Below are 24,666 nucleotides of genomic sequence, written 5' to 3'. Positions count from 1 at the left end.
CCTGCTGCCACCTCACCCCTCCTGCTCCTGGTGAGCTATAGGGACCCAGCTAACTGGAAGCTGGCATACAGCTCTGTCCTTGCCAGCAAGCTGCTTCTGCCTGAAGGTGCCGTGTGTTGGTGTCAAAGCTGAGAGATTTCCACCAGTCTCCCACCCTCTCAGCTAACTTGAAGGGTGATAGTGATGCAGCAATAAAACTGCTAGCACATTTGCAAAGCTAAGCAGAGTCCAGTATGGTTTCAAATTGGTTGGGGGACTGCATGTTGACATTCTTGCATTGCAGAGGACTGAACAAGATTTCCCTCGTGGTCCCTTCCAACTCTATATTTCTATGACCCCCCCTCCCTCCCTCCCTCTCTGCCTCTCTCTCATTGGAACATGCTAGTTCAGGGGTGAAGAACCTTTTTGGCTTGGTGGGCCAGAGCTTTATCTCCCCACATCCCCATGGGCCAACTTTGACAAGTGGGTGGGACTACCCAGGTGCCAATCATTCAATGTCAGGATGATATTAGGTGACTGGTAGGCTACCTGATAGGTGGACGATCCCCCCTACCTGTCAAAGTTGACTCACAGGGATTCCCCTGCCATCTAAGGTTTTACTTCATGCTTTTCGTCTTGAGTCTGTGAATTGGTTAACCTTTAAGGTGCCTCAAGACTCTTTTACTTGTTCTTGTTGATGTTAACATTTATATAACCACCCATCAGTAATATCTTCTAGATACTTTCCAGCAGACAATTGCAAACTGCACCCCACCCCCGCCCCGCCCCGCCCCCATATCAGTGAGGTGAACAGGAAACAAAAACTGAACTATGTATGCTAATCATTTTCTACTAATAATTAAGCTGATATCCAGGAAAGAAGTTTTAAAACACACACTCAAAAAGTCCCTCCTGTAGTTAGTTAGTTAGTTAGTTAATCAATAAATAATGTTTTGAGGTTTTGAGATGGTCATTTTGCTGCTCTTATTACATATAAGACCTTGCCATTGAAGTCATTGTCTAGGACATTAATATTTCTCAGGCTTAAAAAAAGCTTTGAATGGCATTTTTTTTACACATATGAAACTAAAAGCACTTTCTAGCCCCTCTTGTACTATTTGCGCTCATCTGCAAATGTTCTTAATGTCAGGTGGAAAGTGGAAGAGAGCTATTTATAAATCCAATCTGCATTCTAGCCAGTGCCTGATTTTTATATTTGCATTGCAAAAGCCGCTTTGTGTGTGTGAAAACACCCTGGCGGGGCTCTCATGTAGCTGGTGTGAAGACAGTCTGTTTTACTTTTTGTTTTGAAAATTACATTGTGTTCATGAAAGGAAATTTGAATGAATTGACCTTCGCAAGGAAGTTGTAATGTGTTAGGGAGAGTGGAGGGCAGGAGGAGAGGTAGAGAATGAAAGAGAGAGGGGAGCAATGGATGCAACCACTATAATGCTTTGCTTATTATGAGAGAAAACTGGTGCCCTTGGGCAACCAAAATGATTGAGAGACCGCAGCAAGCCCCTCCACTTTGAGAAAGGGACTCAGTTGCTGTACCTGATCACCTGTTTATCACCTGTTAATTCTTTAATTCAGCAGTCATATAAAATGCAGAAGTGAACAGGTTAAATTGTTTGCCAGTATGAAGGTGCATTTTGGGGAGAAGCTTCTCCCATTGATTTCTTCCTCTTATGCAGGTGTACTCAGCATTGATCCTTTACCTATAGAAAGATGGCAATGCTATAACTGCAGCTTGGCGACTCCGCCAATATCTCCCTTCAGAGAAATTCATGAATAGTACATGTCAGAAATATGTTGTGGAAAGCTGGTCTCTTGGTGCTGGGTGGCTTGAGAATTAATTGCATAGCAGGAAGCTACTTCCACAAGACCTTTTGTATGTGATACTAGGTCTGTGGAATGGTCATGACACAATACGAAACCATTTTTAAAATGCTGCCTCTGAACAACTGGGAAAGCAGAACTGAGTTTAGGAGATGAACCAGAGTGAAATATTTCTTTAAATAAACTGTATATCTTTAGTTCCTTCACTGTTCCTTGCTAATTTCGCTGTACCGTATCTTATAAAAATGTATAAAATTTAGATTAACATTTTGCCATGTGAATGAGTGTTTTGCAATGCTTCCTGGTTCAAACATGAAACGTTCACGTGCTTGTTCCTTGAGGATTCATCAGCTTCCTGATTTATACTGAAAAGTCCCTGATTTTTTCCTCTCTTGTTTCTCAATCAGTACTGTATTTGGAAGGGTCCTTTCTCGTGTTTGAAGATATCTTCAAACTGATTGCATTCTACTGTGTCAGTAGGTAAGTTGGATTTATGTTTTCTGATTATGGTGTCTCTGTTCACATATGGGAATGTCCAATGGGGAGATTCTAGGACAATATAGCCCATCAAATTGGGTGATTACTTACGCATTGCCAAAAAGAGAGGACAAAAAGGGCAGCAATCAAAAAGGGCACATTTGCATAACATTTGCATCTCTTAACAGGCATCCTTGCTTTTGGCTGTGGGGACATCTTGAAGACTTATTTATCCCAACAGGTCTATGCAGTTGTTAAAAACTTTTTTTGAGGAGCCATTCATTTAATGATTCTGCTGAGGTACTTCTAATGGTGTGTGTGTCTATATATCGTTGCATACTGCCCTGATATTTTGCAAGAGGTTAGCATATAAATCTTTTATAAATAAAGGTGTTTTGCAACTGAACAAAACCAGAAAACTGTCACTGCATATTCACTCCCTTGTGTACGTGAATGTGAGAAGGCAAATTATGGAGAAAAGCTTCTCATTTGATGTTGTTGTTATTGGTTATATCTGTACACCACACTGATAGCATGTTTCGGTGAACACAAGAACTGCTGCCACTCTTCCTCATAATGCTAAAAAACATAGAATTGTAGAATTGTAGAGTTGGAAGGGTCCCTAAGAGTCATCTAGTCCAAACCTCTGCAATGCAGGAATCTCAACTAAGTGTGTGATGTCATTGCCCTCTGCTTCCTTGCCATTATGCGACTTTGTTGGCTGCTTCTTGCAAGGGGTGGAAAAACTCTGAGCGTAGTGACATCAGTTCCCAAGTCTCTAACTAAACATCAATGGGGAGACATAGTGTGGGCACGAGTTCCTCTTAGTTTGGACCATGTACAGTGTACAATTGCTCAGTGACCAGCAGGGGTATAGGAGGTCCTGATTTTAAAAATATTCAAGGGCATACAGAATGCTTTCAATTGGTGGGGGAGAGGCTGTTTGGCAAATTAATTTTTAACACACACTCAGTAAAAGTGACGTTCAAATTTATGTATGGATTTTCAAAAGAAAAAAGAAAGGAGGTAGGGGAAGGAGTGAGGGAAAATTAAGTCCTTCAAATAAGTAAGTGTCTTCTGAAATCAATTATTCTGGCTAGCCTTGGGAATATCTGTGGTAAGTAAAATTGCCTGTCAATGGGAGTTGTTGTTGTTGTCGTCGTCATCTGTTTTTCTCGAATGACAATGGAGTGTGCCTCTGGGGGTGAAGTCAAACTGCTGTGTTAGCAGCATTGAAGGGACCTCCCTGGGACAAAAGCCTGGGCAGGGTGTGTGGAGGTCCAGGGCTGCCCAGATGACAAGACCTTCCCCTTAGCCTTACTGATTGATGGGGTCCAAAGGAAAGCAGAGCCATATGCTTGGCACCAGCTTGGCTGCAGGAGTCGCCGGAAGGAGGTGTACAAGGCACCACCCAACCACCCGAGGGACTCCACCCCGGAATTGTGTAGGGTTTACTCCTAAGCTTTACCTTCTCCTGAAAGTATCCCACAGGGCAGTGGAAGTTTAGGAACAGAGTTTTCCTTCTCCTAGATGGGCTACCTTCCCAGGCTGACAAGCCCCATCTGCCCCCATGAGAGTACTTGCTAAACAAAAGATTGTGTGGTTAATGTTAAGACTAAGGATAGGTGAATATTTCAGTTTTGACTTCTCTCAGTTTATCATTTTTCCAGTGCTCAGTTCTCCACATTTACACACCAGTTTGCCAGTTGTTGTTTTTTTAAGTCTCCCTGAAACTTCAGCAGCATTTTAGTGTGGATTTTTCTCCATGTGTACATTTTTGTATGCCATCTTGCCTAATTCAAACATTTTTGCAATGCATTTTTTCCTAATACACTATGGGGGCCTTTTATTGTTTCTTTCACCAATACAGGCATTTTAATGCACGTTTTACTTTAAGATGTGCATTTTTGTATACATTACTTGGCTGGAGAACCACACTGCAAGAGTTGGAGAAGTGAAATTTTCAAAAGACGTCTGTGTTTGAGTTCGTGAATTAGGAATATTCACCCTTAAATGAGAATTGGACTTAGTTTCTCCCTCATCCCTAGTTAAGGCCAACAGTAGCTGAAGGGGAGAGGAAAGGCCATCATGAGTTCATCTCTTAGCCATCCTGGGATCTGTCAAGACAGGCAGTTTGTTCAGCACTCGTGCCAGTCATGTGAAAGAATGATTTCCTGCGGTGCAGAGAAACTACAAGCCAAGCGAGCTATTTGAAACTCAGCTGTTCCAAGCTGTTTTTAAAAGAATTATAATTGACTTTGGGTTAGCGATAAAAAGAGCCAGACTTCCTCTCCACCCCACCCTCACCATCTCACAGGACCAGTACTATGAACTCTCCTGTGAGAAGGATCCCAGGAGAGAAATGCAGGTCATCAAAGGCCACATCAGAGCCTGCTTCAGTTGGATTACCCTCCTGTGCCACTTTACAGCCAACTGACCTGCAGGAAATATGCTGATGGCTTGTTCTATCTTGATCTGAGTCTCATTCGCACGACACTCTAAGCCAAATAATTGCTCAGTGGAAATGTGTGGGCTCCCAGAGAAAAGCTTGCGGCTGCTTCACTCTTGGTAGGAGGTAAAGAAGCTATTGTTTTCTGCTTTGCCCTGTATTTATCACATGCAGAGCTGTTTCCATTCTGCTGTAGTTCGTCTTCTACCCGAAACTATGGTATTCGACTTGCTGGCGGCTGTGGTAAAAGTACATAACTTCCATAAATTAATTACCGAAGTTACATTGTCATTATGTCATTTCAAAGTCAAGAAAAAACATGAAACGCAATCAATTACATGTTATCTGGGTTGATTTCCATTCTGGACATGGAGCACATAGGCAAACAGCAAATACTGCTCCATTTCTGTTTTCCTTGGTATTCTCTGACATCCCTAATTCCTTCCTGGTTGTTTTGCTGCCATGCCACACTGAGCTAAGCCAAAGTTTGACCTAGCTTGTCACCCAAACCTAGACTTGTAGTCTAGCTCTCTTGGGGAGCCATGAGCTGTAAACAAGGCCCTATGGTTTATGGCTCATGGTTTGTCCAGGAGAGCAGTAACAGGAACCCAGGCCTGGCTTATATGTCAAACTGTGGCTGAAGAGCCTTGGGACACAGGTGGACTTTCTCCCCCATCCCTGCTTGAGGGCCACTTCCCACTCTATGATTCAGAATATAAACTTATTGTAAATGCGTTTCCATTGAAATTATTGTAAATTATTTCGAAGCACTGCATCTGTCTAGAATAAGAAATGAAATAATGCAGAACTAACCAAGCAGCTTTTATTCCTTACCAAGCCACATGCAGCTTTGAATATATTTATTCATTTCTTTTTCACTTCCTAGAGATTTGCTTCCCTCCACGCTAAAGCTGCCACAAGCAATATTGGAAGCCAATAGTGTTACAGATCTAGAAACCATCTCTAGTCTGGAGATAGGTAAGTTGTGTTGGAGACCCCTAGCAACTTCTTACCCCAAACCCTAAATAATGGGTTCATTATTTGGATGTACACCTAAGGCTTCTAGTCCTATGCACAATTCCATCACATGCCAGAATGCTCCCTTGTTTCACTGAACTCAGCAAGAGGTGGGAGTGTTCCACAAGGCATTCCTGTTTGTCATCCCTGCTCAAGGTCCTTGTATCTCCTCTTCACCGCCCTTGGTGAGAGGGAGGAGTGTTTTGCAAGGTGGCAGAAGCAATGGGGCTGGTAGGGTGCTGCCTCTTGTATACTTCCCTTGCCTAAAACAGGTGTTTTGCCCTGCCTCCTCAGTGGGCTGTCTCTGTAGAAGCATAATGCCTCCACCCAGGGAGAGAGATCATAGTCATCATGGCTAGTAGCCACTGATAGTCTTATCCTCCATGAATTTGTCCAGTCCTCTTTTACAGCCATTCAGGTTGGCAGCCATGGGAGTCCCATAGATTCACTATGGTGTGTGTGGAAAAAGTACTTCCTTTTACCTGCCCAGAATCTCCCTGCGCTCATCTTCATTGCATGCCCATGCATTCTAGTCTTTTGTTTTGATCAAGATTGGCGTGATGTGGTTGAGCATAAGATATCAGCTGGAAATACTTGGTTCTAATTTAATCTGAGCAGCATTTTTGCAGATAGACTGGCCACAACATCCTATGAGACTGGCCTGGCCTACAAGATTGTTGTCAGGGTTACTGAATTAACATCCAAAATGACCTTTGAGCACTTGAAATTATTTCTAGGACACATAGAAGTTATACACTGTATTGTGCTTCTTAGGCTCCTTAGTAAAAAAACAAAACCCTAATCAATTCAGAGAGGAGGTGATGGCAGGTAGCAAACCAGAGTTTTCTTTTCCAAAAGGAAAGATTTCATAATCTACAATGCTTATTTCCACTTCCCCCAGAATCATGCCTGTCTTAGGAGGAGGAATTCCCCGTTTCGTTCTGACACTTCTGAGAGATATGCACACAGCCCTAGGCACAAATCATACCTCTGCAACAGTATTTGTTTAATGCTACTTTATATGCAAATGCTCTTGTACGATAATTTCTGGATCTCTACTTCAGGATGGGATTGAGACTCTTTTGCTTGTCAATTTGTGCCTAGACTTTGGTAGAGGGAACAAAGTCCATCTTTTGTGGGGGGCCCCAATATAAAATTACAGACAATTTAAAAAATGAACAATTTAATCCAGACCAGACATAGGTATTCAGCAGGGCAGAGAGGGATATTTGCTTATCTGGAGAAGAGGGTACAGCTGGGTTTGGATGGGATTCCACTTCCCAACAGGAACCAGGTTTCTGGTTTGGGGGTCCACTTGGACTTGGCCTATCTGTGGAATCACAGAGGGGAGCCTGTGGCTAGAATTGCCCCATATTTGCTAAGATTAGTATGCCAGCTACAACCCTATTTAGAGAGATCAAACCTTGGCTCAGTAATCCATGTTGAGGATAGACTACTGTAAAGCATTCTACATGAGGCTGCCTGGGAAACCTTTACTGGTACAGAATGCTGTTCCTCATCTGCCAGTGCACATGACAATTGGAGCACATATACACCAATACTGTTCCAGTTTCACTGGCTGCAGGTGCAGTTCTGGGCCCAATTCAAAGCACTGATTTTGACCTTTATATGCTTAAACGGTTTCGGACAATGTTAGCCAAATGGCCACCTACACCAATACAGACCTATTAAGATCTGCCTCTGAGACTCTGCTCATATCCTCAGAGCATGCCAAGTTGATTTGGCTGGCACAAGAGATAGGGACTTTTCTGGCATGCCCCCGGATTCTGGAACTCCCTCCTCACAGAAGTGTGTGTGTGGCCTCAACATTGCCAGTGTTTAAATGAATCTTTTTTTAAAAAAATAACTCTCTTTTGACTCACATTCTGTTAAAGGTTCTCTCAGAATTGGTTATTTTAGGATAGAGGGTTATGCCCTTAGGGTGGCAATTTATACTGATGTTTGTAAACGGTTTTAAATGGCATAGCTTTTTAAAAGATTGTTGGCACCATTGCCATTTTATGTTAGAATTTATACACCTGCTGTTTTACAGTGTTGTGAGCCACCCTGGGTGGTATATGCATATAGATGGATTTATAAATAAATAAATATCAACAAACAAAATTCAGAATTCGTAAAAGGCATAACACAGGTTGGTTTTGCTGTGTAAATAAAACAACTCATTAACAAATATAATTTTGCATCACCTTCCTGAACATCGCCACAACAAAAGTTGTCAATGGTTTCAGTGTCCATTGTACAGTAAAGGTAAAGGTAAAGGACCCCTGGACGGTTAAGTCCAGTCAAAGGCGACCGTGGAGTTGTGGTGCTTATCTCACTTTCAGGCTGAGGGAGCTAGCGTTTGCCTGCAGACAGCTTTCTGGGTCATGTGGCCAGCATGACTAAACCGCTTCTGGTGCAATGGAATACCGTAGCGTAAGCCAGAGTGCGCGGAAACGCTGTTTACCTTCCCACCACAGCGGTACCTATCTATCTACTTGCACTGGCGTGCTTTCGAACTGCTAGGTTGGCAGAAGCTGGGACAGAGCAATGGGAGCTCACTCCATTGTGGGGATTCGAACCGCCAACCTTCTGATCAGCAAGCCCAAGAGGCTCGGTGGTTTTAGACCACAGCGCCAACCCCATAGTCGCCTTTGACTGGACTTAACCATCCAGGGGTCCTTTACCTTTATTATACTATACAAGATACAGGACTGAATCTGGTAAGTATTTTACAAATCTCCCTTTTTAAAATTTCCATATACAAGAAATGGGAACCATATCCAAGACATTTTCTCTGAAAATAGAACGCAAAGTATAGCATGCAATTTCCATATTTCGTCAAACCACATTTTTCTCTAGCCTAAATGTTCTATCAATTCAGTTATAGTATACTGAGGAAGACAAAAAACTTATTCAAGGTGACATCTAAATGTTGCTTTTTCATCACTCAAAGCATAGAAAAAGTGGTGCTTTCCCTTCAGTAACACAGGGGTTACTGTTTTGCAAAAGGTAACTCAGTTGATCAATGGCTATATTTCTTTAGGTGGTGCACAAACACACTATGTTGTGTGTGTGTGTGTGTGTGTGTGTGTGTGTGTGTTTGCGTGCATGTGGCTGTGGTTTTACATGACAAACCCTCCAGCTCTTGTGTACAGCAGAAGCTACCCTTCGAGCTCATTCTTACCCCACTCTGACCCAAACTACACACAACTTTAGACACATGTCTAAGCAAGCATGTTTAATGTAGCTGCTTTTATTGTACAGTAAGATCTGGTTTGGGCCTCTGACCTCAACCATGTTCTCAGTCTGTACTGGGTTTTCTGCTTGGGGAAAAATTCCACCCTATCCCTTGCTGCTATTTGCCACCCTACCCCTGGGTAATGTTTGCAGTAAACAGCACTTTTGGCGAAACAGCCATTTTCAGGTAATACTATTTATTGTATATGAGGATTCTGCTTGGTTTGGCCTTTTTAAAGGCAGCACTGTCTATCCAATACTGAATAATGCATATGTTCAATAAACATAATGCAATACAATTCAGTTAAAGGACTTCAGTCTCTTCCTGCCCTGCACTTGATTATTTTCTTTTAATTCTCATGGTTTTTGGTTTGTTTGTTTTTGCAGGTTTCTGGGACTCCGCTTTAAATCAAAGGCGGGGAGGGCAGTTCCCTCACTCTGTAAAAGGTCTTGCTTTTGCCACAGCTCAAGCGAAAAAGGAGGGGGAAACTACCCAGTGTTTTGCAAGCAGCACGGACAATTGTTCATGTGAAATTGAGCTGTCAATAGGAAATGACAGGCTGTGGTTTGTAAATCCTATTTTTATAGAGGAGAGAAGCAACCAGTTTCCCCCGGATGTTCCTCTTCCTCCTCCTCCTCCTCCTCCACCTCCACCTCCTCCTTCTCTAGAGACTTGCAGGAAAGATCCTTCTTTTACTAGCGACACCGTGACAAGGCCTCCAAAGAGGTCTCCCAGCCGCCGCCCGCCGCCGCCGCCACCTCCTCTGCCTCTTCATGCTGTGAAGCAGCCTGAAAAGTCTCCCATGACCACTTCTGAAGAGCTTCGGGATCTGGAGAAAAACAAAAAGGAAATGAAAACTGAAGTTAGCAAAAGCAAGGAAGACGATGGGCGGCCGTCTTTGTCTCTCAGTGATTCTTTTACCACAAAGAAATGCATCCCGCCTTCCGTTCCGCCAAGGAGGTGCATATCTGAGAGATATTGTGGAAAGGGCTGCTTTGAAAAATCTGAGAAATGTCCAGCAGCAGGTAGAGAACTGGTGGGAAAACGGAGCAGTGGGAATGAAGGCTGCATTTCATGTGCTGTTGAGCCTCCAGAGGTGTTTGAAGAGGTTTTGGAGAAAGATCCAGCATCGTGTCAAGGGGGGGAGCCCAACAGCGAGGCCAAGAACCAGCTGGTGGCTGAGCTGCAAAAGAAGCCCTCAGAGAAGTCGGCAGGGCCTCCTATCCCACCCCCAAGAAAGAAAAGGGTCTCTCGACAGGAGTCATCTGCCAGCTCTTGCCATTCAAAACCAGTATGTGCTGAAGAGTCAGAACTGCCGGTTCCAAAAGGAAAGGGAAAGCCAGTAAAAAAAAGTTGCTCCAATGCAAAAAGGGAATCAAAATTTGCCCGTCAGCCTCTGAGCTTCTCAGATCTTGAAAGTTCTCATGACTCACTGGACAGCCCAATAAGCAACGTGGGGGCTCAGACACCAGCCTCTGAGCCAGACTCCTATTCCACCAGCAGCACTGAGGATGAGCTAGAGCTGGTGACCAGCCCGTCGGTGAAGAAGACCCGTTCCATGATATTAGGCAGGGCCAAGAACCGTCTGTCCATGGTCAGCCTGAGCAATGTCTTCACTGCTTTCCTGTCAGCTGACCGAAAGCTCCAGAAGAAGATTGTGGAGCTGGCCCAGGACAAAGACTCTTACTTTGGCCGTTTGGTGCAGGACTATAAAGTATACAGCCTGGAGATGATGGCGAAGCAGAGCTCCAGCACTGAGATGCTGCAAGAGATCCGCTTAATGATGACCCAGCTGAAGAGCTACTTAGTACAAAGCAGGGAGATAAAAACCTTTATGGACCAGGCTGTTCACACGGATGAGCAACTAGGTAAGAGCTTCCGTTTTCTATTCTTCTTTTGAGTGCATGGCTTCCTCGAAAGGCAAATCAAGGTGAAAACATGATGCATCAAAATAACACATTATGAGGAGAACTGGCACAATAAAATAGTTGTATTTGTCAGCCATTGGCATTTGCTGGACCACAGACATCTATGGTTATTTACAGGGTTCTTTACTCTTTTTTCCCCATGTCTATTACATTTTTAAAATGTAATGGAGTCTAGATGCAGAAACACTGCCAAAGAGCAGGTTACCAAAGCACTGACAGAGCTCTCAGGCTTTTTATTTAAATAGTGTTTATGTTTGTAACTCTCCCTTCTTTCCTACATTCAGACTGGAATGCTTGAGGCTATCCCGTTTTATCACTTATCCCCAGGCCATAGAACAAGCTTCAGTGCTTAAAACACCATCCATTGCATCACAACACTAGAAACTCTATCCCAGCCTTCCTCCACCTGGTTCCTTCCAGCTGCTTTGGACTATAACTCCCATCATCCCCAGCTAGCACTGCCATCCAAAACAACTGGAGGGCACCTTCACCATCACCTGCGACATTTCCATGCCGCATGTGTGTGAAGCTCCTTTCTACATATTCAGCAAAGAAATCAAGCTGGTTGGTGGCAGAGTCAAGGATTGTTCTATCCCCTTTTGCTTCAGTCAGACTGAACAGGCAAAGGCACCAGAGTGGACTGATGCCGCAGGCCAGATGAAATTTGGCCATGGGTATGTTCTGGCCACAGCCCAGCCTTAGAGTCAACAGGTTAAGTTGGATCTCTGGTGGAAGGAGAAACTTAATTTACGGCTCTCGTATAAGAGCTCTTCTGCGGGATAGCTCAGTCAGTAAAGTGAGACTTAATGTCAGGGTCATGGATTGAAGTCCCACTTTGGGTAAAAAGATTCCTGCATTGCCGGGGGTTGGAGTAGATGACCCTCGTGGTCCCTTCCAAGTCTATGATTCTAGGTGTATTTCATGTGTTTCAGTGTTTACTCCTGTGGTCCTGTTCTTCCAGCTATCGCAGATACCCTGGCCAGAATCCAACACAGAGTTGAGTGTGCTTTGGTTATAGGCCCTGTAGAGGTGACAACAGGACAGGCGTGATGCAATTTGCTGTGCTTTTGCAAGTTTGATGGAAAGTCGTTTCTTTGGGTGTTTTTGTTCACTTGCTGGATGTTAAGCAAGAGTTGGGCAATAGCCTCGGAAGGCCATGAACAAGAGTGACCCGAACTAAAGAATATGCAGTTTCATGCTGCTGGATGTAATCAGTTCCAGCATTGCAGAGATTTGCATTCAGCAGAGCTGTAGAAGTCAAAACAACCACCATCTAGCCTTATACGGAAATGAAATTTTCAAAAAGTTGCTGCAACTTACACCAACCCTGGTAGGCCAACTTTCTACACATTGTCAACACTTCTTCCTGGATGTCCTCTCCCCTTTCCAGCTGAACACAGCAAAATTGTGCCTGTCATTTTATTTAAACTCACATTGAGAAATTCCTTTTCTTTTATCCTGAGCATGCCAAATTGGGATTATCTTCTGCCTCACTTTCCCCTTCACATCCAGACCCAGTGCTGCGGTGTGATTTTTCTTCCCTAACATTTCCAAAATCCATTCTCCCCTCAGCACCTATTGCTAAAAATCCTTTATCCATGCTCTGAACATATTTCATCCAGATAACAGAAATTCACTCCTCAACAGCCTAGTTCCTTCTTCTCCTCTTCCTTCCCTTTTCCCAGCAGTTCACTTTGCTAGATTCGTCTTTTCCTTTGGTCATACATTATGGCTAAAACTTGTTGAAGACATTCATGGATTTTTCCTGTTCCTGTTCCTGTTGTTGTTGTTGTTTGCATGCCATACAGTGGTGCCCCGCAAGACGAATGCCTCGCAAGACGAAAAGCTCACTAGACGAAAGGGTTTTCCGTTTAGGTGCTTCGCAAGACGAATTTCCCTATGGGCTTGCTTCGCAAGACGAAAACGTCTTGCGGATTTGCTTCCTTTTTCGTAAAACCGTTAATACCCGGGCAATCTGCGCTCCGCAAGACGAAAAAAGTGCAAGACGAAGCAACTCGCGGAACGAATTAATTTCGTCTTGCGAGGCATCACTGTATTGGCTTCTAAGTGATTTGCAAGCTTATAATAAATTATAAAATTCTTACATAATTAAAATACACAGTAAAACAATTCCATCGAAACATTAAAATAGCCACATTTAAAATATACAATAAAACAAACCTGTCAAAAAGCATAACATTTACACAGTTTAAAAAGCAATTAAAACAGTTGGATCAAGAAGTTTGGGTGAACGCTTGCCTAAACAGGTGTGTTTTCAAGGATCGACAGAATGCCAATACGGAGGAAGCCTCTCGTTTTTCTGCATGAAAAGCATTCCACAACACTGGTGCCACCAGTGAAAAAGTCCGCTTCCATGTTACCAGTCTGGGGGCCAGATTCCATTTGGATGCTGTTCAAAATGGCAGCAGTTTGTTGGGTCAAAGCCAAGAGACATTATTATAATTATTTAATTTATTGCCTACCCTTCACCTTAAGGCCCCAGGGTGGGCTACAATTAAAAAACAACAATATAAAAACTTACAGTTAAAAAATAGCAGTTTCTTCCGTAATGTTAGGCCTAACGAGAGATCTCTATGAACTGGCTAGACTAGACCCCAAAACCATATTTGTTTGTTATATTGGTTAAATATGTATGCTGCCTTTCCAATAAATGGTGCTCTAAGTAGCAAGTATATTGAGGCTTATGAGGGTCAAGGCCAGAGCTTCCAAATTTCCAGGGAAAAAGGATGGTCATATTCTTAAGTAAGGAAGCATTTTAGACAACAACAACAACAGTAGTTACAATGTGCTAATTTTATTTTAACACGGAGTTTCTAGGCTCCAGAGATCATTACCTGCCATCACCAAAACTAAATCTCTCAAGTTTGACTATAAATTCCAGAAGGAATTTTCATTAATATGCACAGGGGCAGGGGAAAAGTGATTAAGAACTACTAAGGTTAAATATTTTTGTCAATATTTTCATGCCTTTTGGTAGTATGACTGGACAGGTAGAACAAAATACATACTGAGGGTAAGTTGCATGAATGTCTATCCAGGCTGGCTTTATGAGGCTGATTTCTCACATATCCCTTTTCTGTCATGTTTCCCCACTCCACTTCCCAATTCCAGAGGTGATTGTCGAGTCAGCTTTGCACAAGTGCGTCTTGAAGCCTTTAAAAGACGCCATCAATACCTATCTAAGGGAAATCCACAGCAAAGATGGATCCTTCAAGCTCCTCAAAGAAAACCAGCAAGTCATACAAAACACGACGACCACTGACTTGGGAGTCACCACAAGTGTGCCTGAATCCACATTGCTGGAGAAAATCCTGCACAAATTCACAACCATGCACAAGGCCTACTCTCCAGAGAAAAAGATTAGCATCCTACTGAAGTCCTGCAAACTCATCTACGACTCTATGACTCAGGGAAACCAAGGTACTGTACATCCTAAAACTCCTTCTCTTGCTATAGATATATCGTATTTTTTGCTCTATAAGATGCACCAGACCACAAGACGCACCTAGTTTTTGGAGGAGGAAAACAAGAAAAAAAATATTCTGAATCTCAGAAGCCAGAACAGCAAGAGGGATCGCTGCGCAGTGAAAGCAGCAATCCCTCTTGCTGTTCTGGCTTCTGGGATAGTTGCGCAGTCTGCATTCGCTCCATAAGACGCACACACATTTCCCCTTACTTTTTAGGAGGGAAAAAGTGAGTCTTATAGAGCAAAAAATATGGTATATATTCTGAATTACAGAAAATCCGACTAGATGTAAAATGACACATTCGAAGCACATTTTACCCACCCCAGCCCCCAAGAATTCTGAGCAGTGTAGTTTGCCCCTCACGGAGCTACAGTTCCCACAGCAAATGCAGGGCCCTGAATTTTTTGAAGGGGAAAATGTGCTTCAAATTTACTTTCAAGGTATAATGTGTGCACACAGTATGACAACTAGTTCTGAACTGTATTGCTAAGCATGTCATAGCTTGTCTGAAGCCACTGCTAAAGCTTCTGGCAGTGTTTGTTAATGGAGACCAAAGCACAAAAGAGATATTTGGTCAGGCCCAGGAAATAGTTTCATTCAGCACAGCAGGGGCAGTTGCAGGAATTAGGGTGGTGGTAGCAGCACCTTCAGAAGCAAGCAATGAAAGCATTCAAGAATATTGCGTGTAAGGAAGGCATTTTGTCAAAACATGTTGGGACCCCAGTTGTGTTAGATTAAGCTGGCCTTCCTCAAGCTGGTGCCCTCCAGGTGCTTTGAACTACAACTCCCATCATCCCCAGCCAGCGAGGCCAATGGCTGAGGGTGGTGTGAATTTTACTCCAAAACAGGGGGAGGACAGCAGGCTGGGGGAAGGGTGAATTAAGCATTTTCCTGCAGTGCTATTCTCTTCTCTGTGGCTGTTATTGGTGACTGTATTTCTGTGGAAAGAGAGACCTTGTGCTCCCTGTTTTGAGCTCTTTTAAAAAATCACAGCAGCCCAGGTAGGGCAGGGAATCTCTTTCTTTTTGCAAAGGAATGTAGTAATGCTGTACTGACAGAAGACTGGAATACAATAAGACCAGGAAGAATAGGCCTGCTACATAGCACAGGAAATGCAACTGTGAAATTAAGGAGATATGCAGCTATGTCTCTATGAGTGCCTTTGTGTACATATTCAGCTGAAGACCTTGGGAGCCCAGAGATGATGATGATGATGTGCTTTATACCCCACATTCCCTCCAAGTTGCTCAGTCTGTTTACATGGTTCTCCTTCCCCCTGTTTTATTCTTGCAGCAGTCCGGTGATGTAGGTTAGACTGAGTAATGATGTCTGGCCTAATGCATACCCTCCAACACTTTGAAGCCCAAATCCAGGATGCCATCTTCCCAGATACCGATGTTGGGGTCCGTTAATCGGGCCCAAGCTGTCTTGGTCACTGAAAGGCCAATAAATGCCATAGACAGAGGAGATTCACATAACCACTCGTTTATTCAGCTGAGTAAAACAGAGCAGGCGAGCCACACTCGCCAGTGTGATGGTGAAGCTGCCCCAAATAGCCTTTGTTCATATTTTTTATAGGCATCCCCTCTCCCTTTCCCCCTTTCGAGGTTCTTTGCGTTGATCAAAATAGGACACCCTGCCTGGAGATCTTGAAGGGGAGAGCTGCCTGGCAGAGGGAGGTTTTTCTGAAAATCGCCTAGCAACGTTATCTGGTCTTCACATATTTGTGGCTCACCCTCCTAAATTCAAAAGCAGGAAGTTTTTTTTACAGAAGCAAAATGGCATCAGTTAGGCTAACCCAGGCATAGGCAAACTCGGCCCTCCAGATGTTTTGGGACTACAACTCCCATCATCCCTAGCTAACAGGACCAGTGGTCAGGGACGATGGGAGTTGTAGTCCCAAAACATCTGGAGGGCCGAGTGTGCCTATGCCTGAGCTAACCAAAAAACAGGACGAGAACATGCCTCTGTGGCTTTTTCTGAGACCCCACACCATCTTCCCATTTTTTATCACAAGAACACAGTGGCCATTTGGGTTGCCATGATCTCATGCAATTTTGTGCCGCAGCTTCCCCACCACCGAAAAAAGTGTTTTTTTAGGCACACCCAAAACACCCAATGCGTGTTTTGGGGTGCCACACAAGATTGTGGCCCCAGAAAATGCATTTTCCCAAAGGAAATCATGCAAGATCATGGCAGCCAAAATGGATGTCCCAGTTTTTCCAGGACACTTGCAAAGTATGCTAAGGATGCAGTGAGGTTCATGGCTGAGTCGGGATTTGAGCTCTACATGTCTGCTCAGAGTTCAATGATACTTACACCTAGGTAAGTGTTTGTATAGGATTGCAGCCTGAATTTCTGTAGGGCTAGTGCACTCCCTGGATAGGGTGATGTCCGAATGATTTGCTTAAAGACGCTTGTAAAGTGTTTTGAGATTCATGAATAGGAGTGGTCTGTTGTTTAGTCGTTTAGTCGTGTCTGACTCTTCATGACCCCATGGACCAGAGCACGCCAGGCACTCCTGTCTTCCACTGCCTCCCACAGTTTGGTCAAACTCATGCTGGTAGCTTCAAGAACACTGTCCATCCATCTTGTCCTCCCCTTCTCCTTGTGCCCTCCATCTTTCCCAACATCAGGGTCTTTTCCAGGGAGTCTTCTCTTCTCATGAGGTGGCCAAAGTATTGGAGACTCAGCTACATGATCTGTCCTTCCAGTGAGCACTCAGGGCTGATTTCCTTCAGAATGGAGAGGTTTGATCTTCTTGCAGTCCATGGGACTCTCACTAGTCTCCTCCTCCACAAATGATTGATTGATTGATTGATTGATTGATTGATTGCCTCATTGTGCCATGGAACCAAGGGAGAAGCAAACCCATGGGCAGAGCCTTCATTCCTTTATGAAGGTCTGGGCAGGGTTCCAATTCCTTTTAACTCTGCATTCAATTATTTAATACCAATTTTCGTCCAAGCGCTGGAGCCCAACCAGAGGCTGATGCTGCAGATAGTTTCCCTAGACTGTAATAGCATAGGGGCTTGTAGCACTGGAGAGGGCTTATTTTTAAGCCTCTTATAGATATTTATGAAACAAATGTTTCATGTCATTGAAAAATAGAAATAAATGGGGGAGGCAAGCTGGATTTGGAATAAGGCAATTCTACCTTGTACAAGTGAGACCATTTCCAATGTCATTGAAGCAGCCGGTGAAGGACCTCTGGCTGTTTCTGAGCTCTGTGGTGCAAGCCAGGGGATGAATGTAAAGGAGACAATTGAGTTTGCACAAAATTTCACTCATTCTCTCTTTCTTCCCTCCCTCCCTCCCTCCATAAAAACAGAAAATATTGAAATTTTGCATGCATTCCAAGCATTTTCAATATAAAATGTTGGTTTATAAACATTTGGTAGGTTTTTTCAAAAGAACTGGAGTAATAGAATCATAGAGTTAAAAGGGATCTTGGAGGCCATCTGTTATAATCAAGGCTAGATGCACAGTCCAGGCTGCAACTACAGCATCCCTGACAGATGTCCAACTTCTGCTTTAAGTGCCTCCAGCAAAGGAGAGCTCAAGACATCCTTATCTGCTTTTGAGAAGCACTTAGTGTTAGGAAGTTTCTCCTGGTGCTCAAGGTGAAATCTGCTTCCCTGCAACTTCCGCCCTTTGGTTCCAGTTCTTCCTCTGGAGGACAAATTTTCAAGGGCCAAGGCCAGTCGCTGGGAGCCGTGGGAAGGGAGAATGCTCGCACACTCAGATCTGGCTTGCGGGCTTTCCAGAGGCCACTGTGAGGACAAGATGCTGGGCTTGATGGGTCTTTAGCCTCTGGTCTTATGATGCTGGACACAACATTTTTACAGCACATCACTAAAACGAACCCATGATTGATCTATCAGTATAGACAACTCCCCATTTATGCAGGGGCTACATTCCGAGGCACCATACGTTTAAGTGAAAATGTGTATATTTGAAACACCATTGAAAAAGCCTGCAAACACTGTTATGCCCCTGCCCCAACCCTTTTTATGACATTTTTGAGTTATTTCCAGGTTTGGCAAGATGTGTGTGTGCACAGTTGCGCACATATCGGATGTCGCTGCCTATACTAAATATTCACACAAGTAATAAATACATTGACATCTTTCTCTCTTACTCTTACTGTTTCCTGAACCTCCCAGAGATGGGAATGACTTGCCAAGCTCTCAAATGGAACCGAACCCACATTCCCAAAGCCCAGCTCACATTTTGGACCATTATAGCAGGGGTTCCCAAATGGTGGCCGGTGCTGTTTCTGTGAATTCGCAGTTGGAAATGGGAAACAGCACATCCATCGCATTCAGTATTCATATTGATGATTTGTACCTGCATTTTAATGGCCTCTCTTATTTTTAGCATTGTATTCTGTTGTATTGCAGTCTGAATTTTGTGGAGCACTACAAAACACAATGCACCAGAAATAAAAGAAGCAATACAAATACAATTAGAAATCATAATGCATCTTGCACAGTGCATTACAGTTGCTACAGCAGGGTGCAGGGAGCTAAGTGGTCCATCAAGACCCTTAGCAATTTTCAAGCGGTCTGGCGGGGGCGGGGGTGAGTTTGGGAATCAATGTATTATAGATATTGGATGCCACTTAACTACCCTTCTTACTGAGTGTCCTGCATAGGGCTCCATTCTTTCATGCTCACCCACATTGTCACTTTGCAAGGATCGTATTTAGCGTGCTGGGCCTTTATGGATCTCTCCCATGAAGCCACTGTGGTATTCACCAAGCTAGGAACTGCTTCATGCAGTTCCACTGACAAGGGATGGATAAAGTCTTGCTTTTGTTGTTTGGTCATTTGCCTCTTCCATTTCCGTAGCAGAAGAGGATATTTCTTTTTGCAGTTTTCATATGCGAGGCTTAAATTGCCTCTGAAGCTGTCTTTCACTATTTATGCTAATTTCTGATCATAGCTAATGCGGATGTGGAAAAGAGAATGAGAGATAGTTATGATGTAAATGGGATCCCCCCCCCCCGCATTGATTTTACAGGCACATTACCAAAACAACAAAACCACACACACACACACCCCAGTGGAACTCAGGTGCAAAAATGCTTGTAGAATGCCAGGAGTTGATGAAGATGTCAATCATGGTGGGAGGCAAAAACATTCAGTCCTTCGAATTATGTGTTCCTCATGTTTGCTGGAGCAGATACTAAGTCTGCAGTGCATTGTGGGGCAGAAGAATGATGGGCCTGTCTTTTAAGGCTTCTGGGTTCTCTCTCATAGGGAGGACAAGCAACTGCAGAAAAGGGAGAGGTTTCAGAGAGGCATGTGCTGTGTACACCATTTAGTTACAGATAGGTAGCCGTGTTGGTCTGCCACAGTCAAAACAAAATAAAAAAATTCCTTCCAGTAGCACCTTAAAGACCAACTAAGTTAGTTCTTGGTATGAGCTTTCGTGTGCATGTATCTGAAGAAGTGTGCATGCACACGAAAGCTCATACCAAGAACTAACTTAGTTGGTCTTTAAGGTGCTACTGGAAGGAATTTTTTTATTTTGTTTTTACACCATTTAGGAACAGATTAAACAAACTTTTGCCGAGTCCATCTAGTCCAGCATTGTCTACCCAGACTGTCAGCAGCTATCCATCGTCCTGCAGCAGAGGTCCATCACATCACCTGCAACCTGTCCATTTAACTGGAGATGCTTCACAGGACCTTCCCACACAAAGCCTGTGATCTGCTTCTTAAGCTATGGCCCTTCTCTCAAGTAGCCTGTCCAGAAATGGGAGCACAGCAGTTTCCATATGAAACACAAATGGCTTTGGCCTGGTCTGCACACATTGCAGCAGAAATGAGGAGGCAGTTGGATGGGCAGTACTATCTGAGGCTGTAGTTGAGGAGTGTCACAATTTTAATGCACCTCTTCCTTTAAAGTTCCCTGCAAACACAACATAGTAGCAAAGGGATGGGATGTTTTATTTCTCTCTGTTGTGCTGGTATTCTATTTGCAGGGATATTTTTTTGGAGGAGTTTTCAGAACTGTGAACTCCCACCTCTGGTCTGAAATAGGGATGTTGGAAATGGAAGCAGAAATTGTCAGTGTTTGCTTATTCATCCCATGTCTGGAATGGAAATCAGCCCTGCAAATGTGGATGCTATTTGCTGTTATTGTTTAAAGCCTGCAAACAATACATAATTGGTTTCTCACAGCAACGCCCACTCCCTACACATACGATATGCATTGCATTTCCTTTGCCTTGAAATGAATGGTGTGCAACAGTGTAATTAATAGTGCGGACAGAGAGACAGATAATGCAGTTCTTGTCAGAAGCCAAAGTGCAGTGGAATGGAAACACTTCTGAGTATTGGAACAGAAATCGACACCTTCTTACATCCCTAGTCTGAACTGATACCAACTCATCCCCTTCTTCATATGTTGACCATCCTTTATCTGCAATTTCATTGATCACATGTCATTATACAGTGGTACCTTGGTACCTTGGGTTACATGCTTCAGGTTACATACGCTTCAGGTTACAGTCTCTGCTAACCCAGAAATATTACCTCGGGTTAAGAACTTTGCTTCAGGATGAGAACAGAAATCGTGCTCCGGCGCCGCAGCAGCAGCAGGAGGCCCCATTAGCTAAAGTGGTGCTTCAGGTTAAGAACAGTTTCAGGTTAAGAACGGACCTCCAGAACGAATTAAGTTCTTAACCTGAGGTACCACTGTAGATATATTTCAGTTCCAATCTTTTTGCCAGGAAAACAGCTGCAGATAAGTTCTCATATAGTCACTGAAGAGAGATTTAAATTATTAGAGACACTTAAACTGAAACTACATTGTGGCTCTTCTTCTTCTTCTTCCTCCTCCTCCTCCTCCTCCTCCTCCTCCATGGCTAAATTCAGAATACAGTACCCCATATGTACCTTTTGACTTATTTAGGCATCTTGAGTTATTGGAATCATAGAATTGTAGAGTTGGAAGGGACACAAAGGGTCATCTGTTCTGACCCCCTGCAGTGCCTGACTAGTTGATTAATTAGTTGATTATTTCCAGTTCTCGTAGCAATGCATATATTATAACTGTTATCGCCTACCAGCCTTTATAATACATGCAGGGAAGGGACAAGGGTGAAATTGCAAAAATTGCAAAGTGATCATTTGGAGAAATGTTACCTGTGCTTATTAACAGCTCAGCAAGGGAACACAGTTTAGTAACAACAGCCATATAATGTCAAGCAAAGGTTAGATTTCTTGGGGCAAAACCCACAAAGACTTCTACTCATTAAAATGAGGAAGAGCATGGAAAAGCATTGCAATGGAAACAGTTAGCTCTTGACTGATCTAGAAGGCCTGCTATACACACATATCAGAATAATATGGAGAAATTCTGGGGTGGCAGATAGGGGACAGTACCGTTTCAGACTGCAGGTGAGTTATTATGCGTGCTCCATAGACATTTACCTATTTAACTATAGTGGCTTTCCTCTTTGACATTCTTAAGCACATCTGTTTGGTCACTGTGAGAACAGAATGTTAGACTAGATGGACTACTGGCCTGATCCACCAGGCTGCTCTTACGTTCTCTTGTTCAGGTTCCCCTAAACAAAGGAAATTTTCTTAATCTGTGGTGATTATGTGTTTAGAGAATCAAGTAAAGATGTATTGCAAGGAAGAAATAAGTTTATTAGGTTTCTAGAATGAATATGGAAGAGTTACTCTGTCTAATTCAAGTACAGCTTGACCATCCTTAAGCATTACATGTTCCCTGCTTCCCCTTGTACAGAGGCTACAAACAGTATCATCCTAATGTAACTGGGCAGATAGGAAAGTGGTATCTGTGACGTTCTGATTTAAGACCTTTCTAGAGTTAATGTAAGAAATTCATAATGTAAGAAATTCAATGCATACTTTGGCTGGTAGAATCAACTCTCTACTTTACATCAGGCCCAATCCAGATGGCCACTTAACATTTCAGCAAAGAAGATGAAAGGTGTAACCAAAAAAAGAGGACAAGAGAGGATTCAGATCTGCATAAATTTTCATATGCTAATACATCTGTATGCACACTTATATATAATTACTATAAAGAGAAATACATCTCACTATAGTAGATAAAACTGACCCGGTAACATGCATACTAGGGTTATAACTTTTTTACAACCTCATGTTGTAACTTAGTTAGATGAACTTTTGCCTAAAAACAAAGGGATGATCTGTCATTTCCAAATCTTTTGAAAAAACATCACCCCAAAATCAGTAAATCAATTTTTGTATTTGCAACTATATAATGTATTATGTAGGGACACAGGTGGCGCTGTGGGTTAAAGCCTCAGCGCCTAGGACTTGCCGATTGAAAGGTCGGCGGTTCGAATCCCTGCGGCGGGGTGCGCTCCCGCTGCTCGGTCCCAGCGCCTGCCAACCTAGCAGTTCGAAAGCACCTCCGGGTGCAAGTAGATAAATAGGGACCGCTTACCAGCAGGAAGGTAAACGGCGTTTCCGTGTGTGGCTCTGGCTCGCCAGATGCAGCTTTGTCACGCTGGCCACGTGACCTGGAAGTGTCTCCGGACAGCGCTGGCCCCTGGCCTCTTAAGTGAGATGGGCGCACAACCCCAGAGTCTGTCAAGACTGGCCCGTACGGGCAGGGGTACCTTTACCTTTACCTTTAATGTATTATGTAATATGCATAGCATATATAATACAGTGTACATATAAAACAATGTACATCACTTCTTATTGCTTAGAATAAGACAAGGTTGCAGTTTTATTCTCCAATACAGTTTTAGGAAATTCCAGACAGCTGTAAAATAGTCCCATAAACAGTACCATAAACTATTTTAACGTGCTAATACCTATGAGTAGTATATACGGTGATTATAGCTTTTCATTTCAGAGTGGCCTTTTTTCACAACTCAGAAGAATTAGAACCTTTTTCAGTGTTTCTAAGCAAAAGTTCATCTCTTTATGATACAGGGAATTGTTTTTTTTAGGGGGGGGGAATCCAAAAAGGTATAACCGTAGCACATACCGGCTTGGTCTGCTGTCTAGGTGCAGACTGTTGATGGGCAATTTCAGGACCCTCCCTGCTCCCCTTGCTTTATATTTAAACTGGACAGCCCTTTGAATAGAGAACTGTTCTCAGTGAAGTAGAAGCAGAAGAAGAAGAGTTTGGATTTGATATCCGGCTTTATCACTACCCTAAGGAGTCCCAAAGTGGCTAACAATCTCCTTTTCCCTTCCTCCCCCACAACAAACTGTGAGGTGAGTGGGGCTGAGAGACTTCAAAGAAGTGTGACTAGCCCAAGGTCACCCAGCAGCTGCATGTGGAGGAGCGGGGAAGCGAACCCGGTTCACCTGATTACGAGTCCACCGCTCTTAACCACTACACCACATATTATTATTATTATTATTATTATTATTATTATTATTATTATTTCTTCCATTTATACACTGCCTTTCATCGATCAAGAACACAGGGCAGTTCACAACAATAAAAGCAATAACACAACCAGCACAAGCATTTTTAAAATGAAAGGTTTAAAGCATGGCAATACAACAGCAAACAGATCAATACACGTGACCCCGCACAAAATGTCAGAGCATCCTATAAGCCTGGCTGAATAAATGGCCACTCTAAGCCAGATCTGAAGGAATGCGTTGGCCATATTAACTGCTGATCCTGCCCTTTCATTGATGCCTACTTCTTGCAGCTAAATTCGGCCCTCCATCCACACCCACCTGAGACTTCCTCAGTACCAGAAACTGCAATACTGTACAAAGGAAACATTTTGCCAAAACACCCACTGAACAATGAAGCCTTTTTAAATGTTTGACAACCTGGCTGTGTATTTTTTGCACAGCAGGAAACATGACTCTCATAACGTACAGAGCCCAGCTAATAACAGCATAAGATTTTGTTTATAAAGAGAGTCTTAGCACTCGAGCGTTCCACCACTTTGTTTTAACTGAACTGGCTTTCCCTTTCTACATATATTCTCTGGTTTACTTAAAGTTTATTTATTTTTTGATGAAGGAACAGAAGAATATTTATATAAGGCTCCAGCTGAGTATAACCGTCAGCTTCAAATAAAATCCTGGTTGACTTTGCCTGACATAGAAGGAAATGTGTTTCATAGGAAATACTTGTAACAAGCCAATGGCCACAAGCTCATGCACAGCTAAGCATGTTTAAGCTTATTGATTTGAATAGACTAAAGTGCCCTTAAACATGGGGTGGAATGTGGCCAGTGAGAATAAAGGGAAGCCT

General features: G+C 43.2%; 1 protein-coding gene across 3 annotated transcripts in view; it reads left to right on the top strand.

Annotated features, from left to right (window-relative positions):
• The window catches only part of RIN3 (Ras and Rab interactor 3), a 73,950-nt gene that overhangs the window by 35,687 nt on the left and 13,597 nt on the right, over positions 1 to 24,666 (top strand). For all 3 annotated transcript variants that reach the window (XM_079948000.1, XM_079948001.1, XM_079948002.1), the window contains 4 exons: positions 2,226 to 2,298; positions 5,631 to 5,722; positions 9,389 to 10,870; positions 14,063 to 14,371. In XM_079948000.1, coding sequence (XP_079804126.1) covers positions 2,226 to 2,298; positions 5,631 to 5,722; positions 9,389 to 10,870; positions 14,063 to 14,371 — 1,956 coding nt within the window. The remainder of the gene's footprint in view (positions 1 to 2,225; positions 2,299 to 5,630; positions 5,723 to 9,388; positions 10,871 to 14,062; positions 14,372 to 24,666) is intronic.

The sequence above is a fragment of the Podarcis cretensis genome, assembly GCF_951804945.1.
Source record: "Podarcis cretensis genome assembly, chromosome: 1".
In the NCBI taxonomy this organism is placed as follows: domain Eukaryota; kingdom Metazoa; phylum Chordata; class Lepidosauria; order Squamata; family Lacertidae; genus Podarcis; species Podarcis cretensis.
The sequence above is the reverse complement of the archived record's forward strand: the minus strand, read 5'-3'. Positions and strand labels throughout refer to the sequence as shown.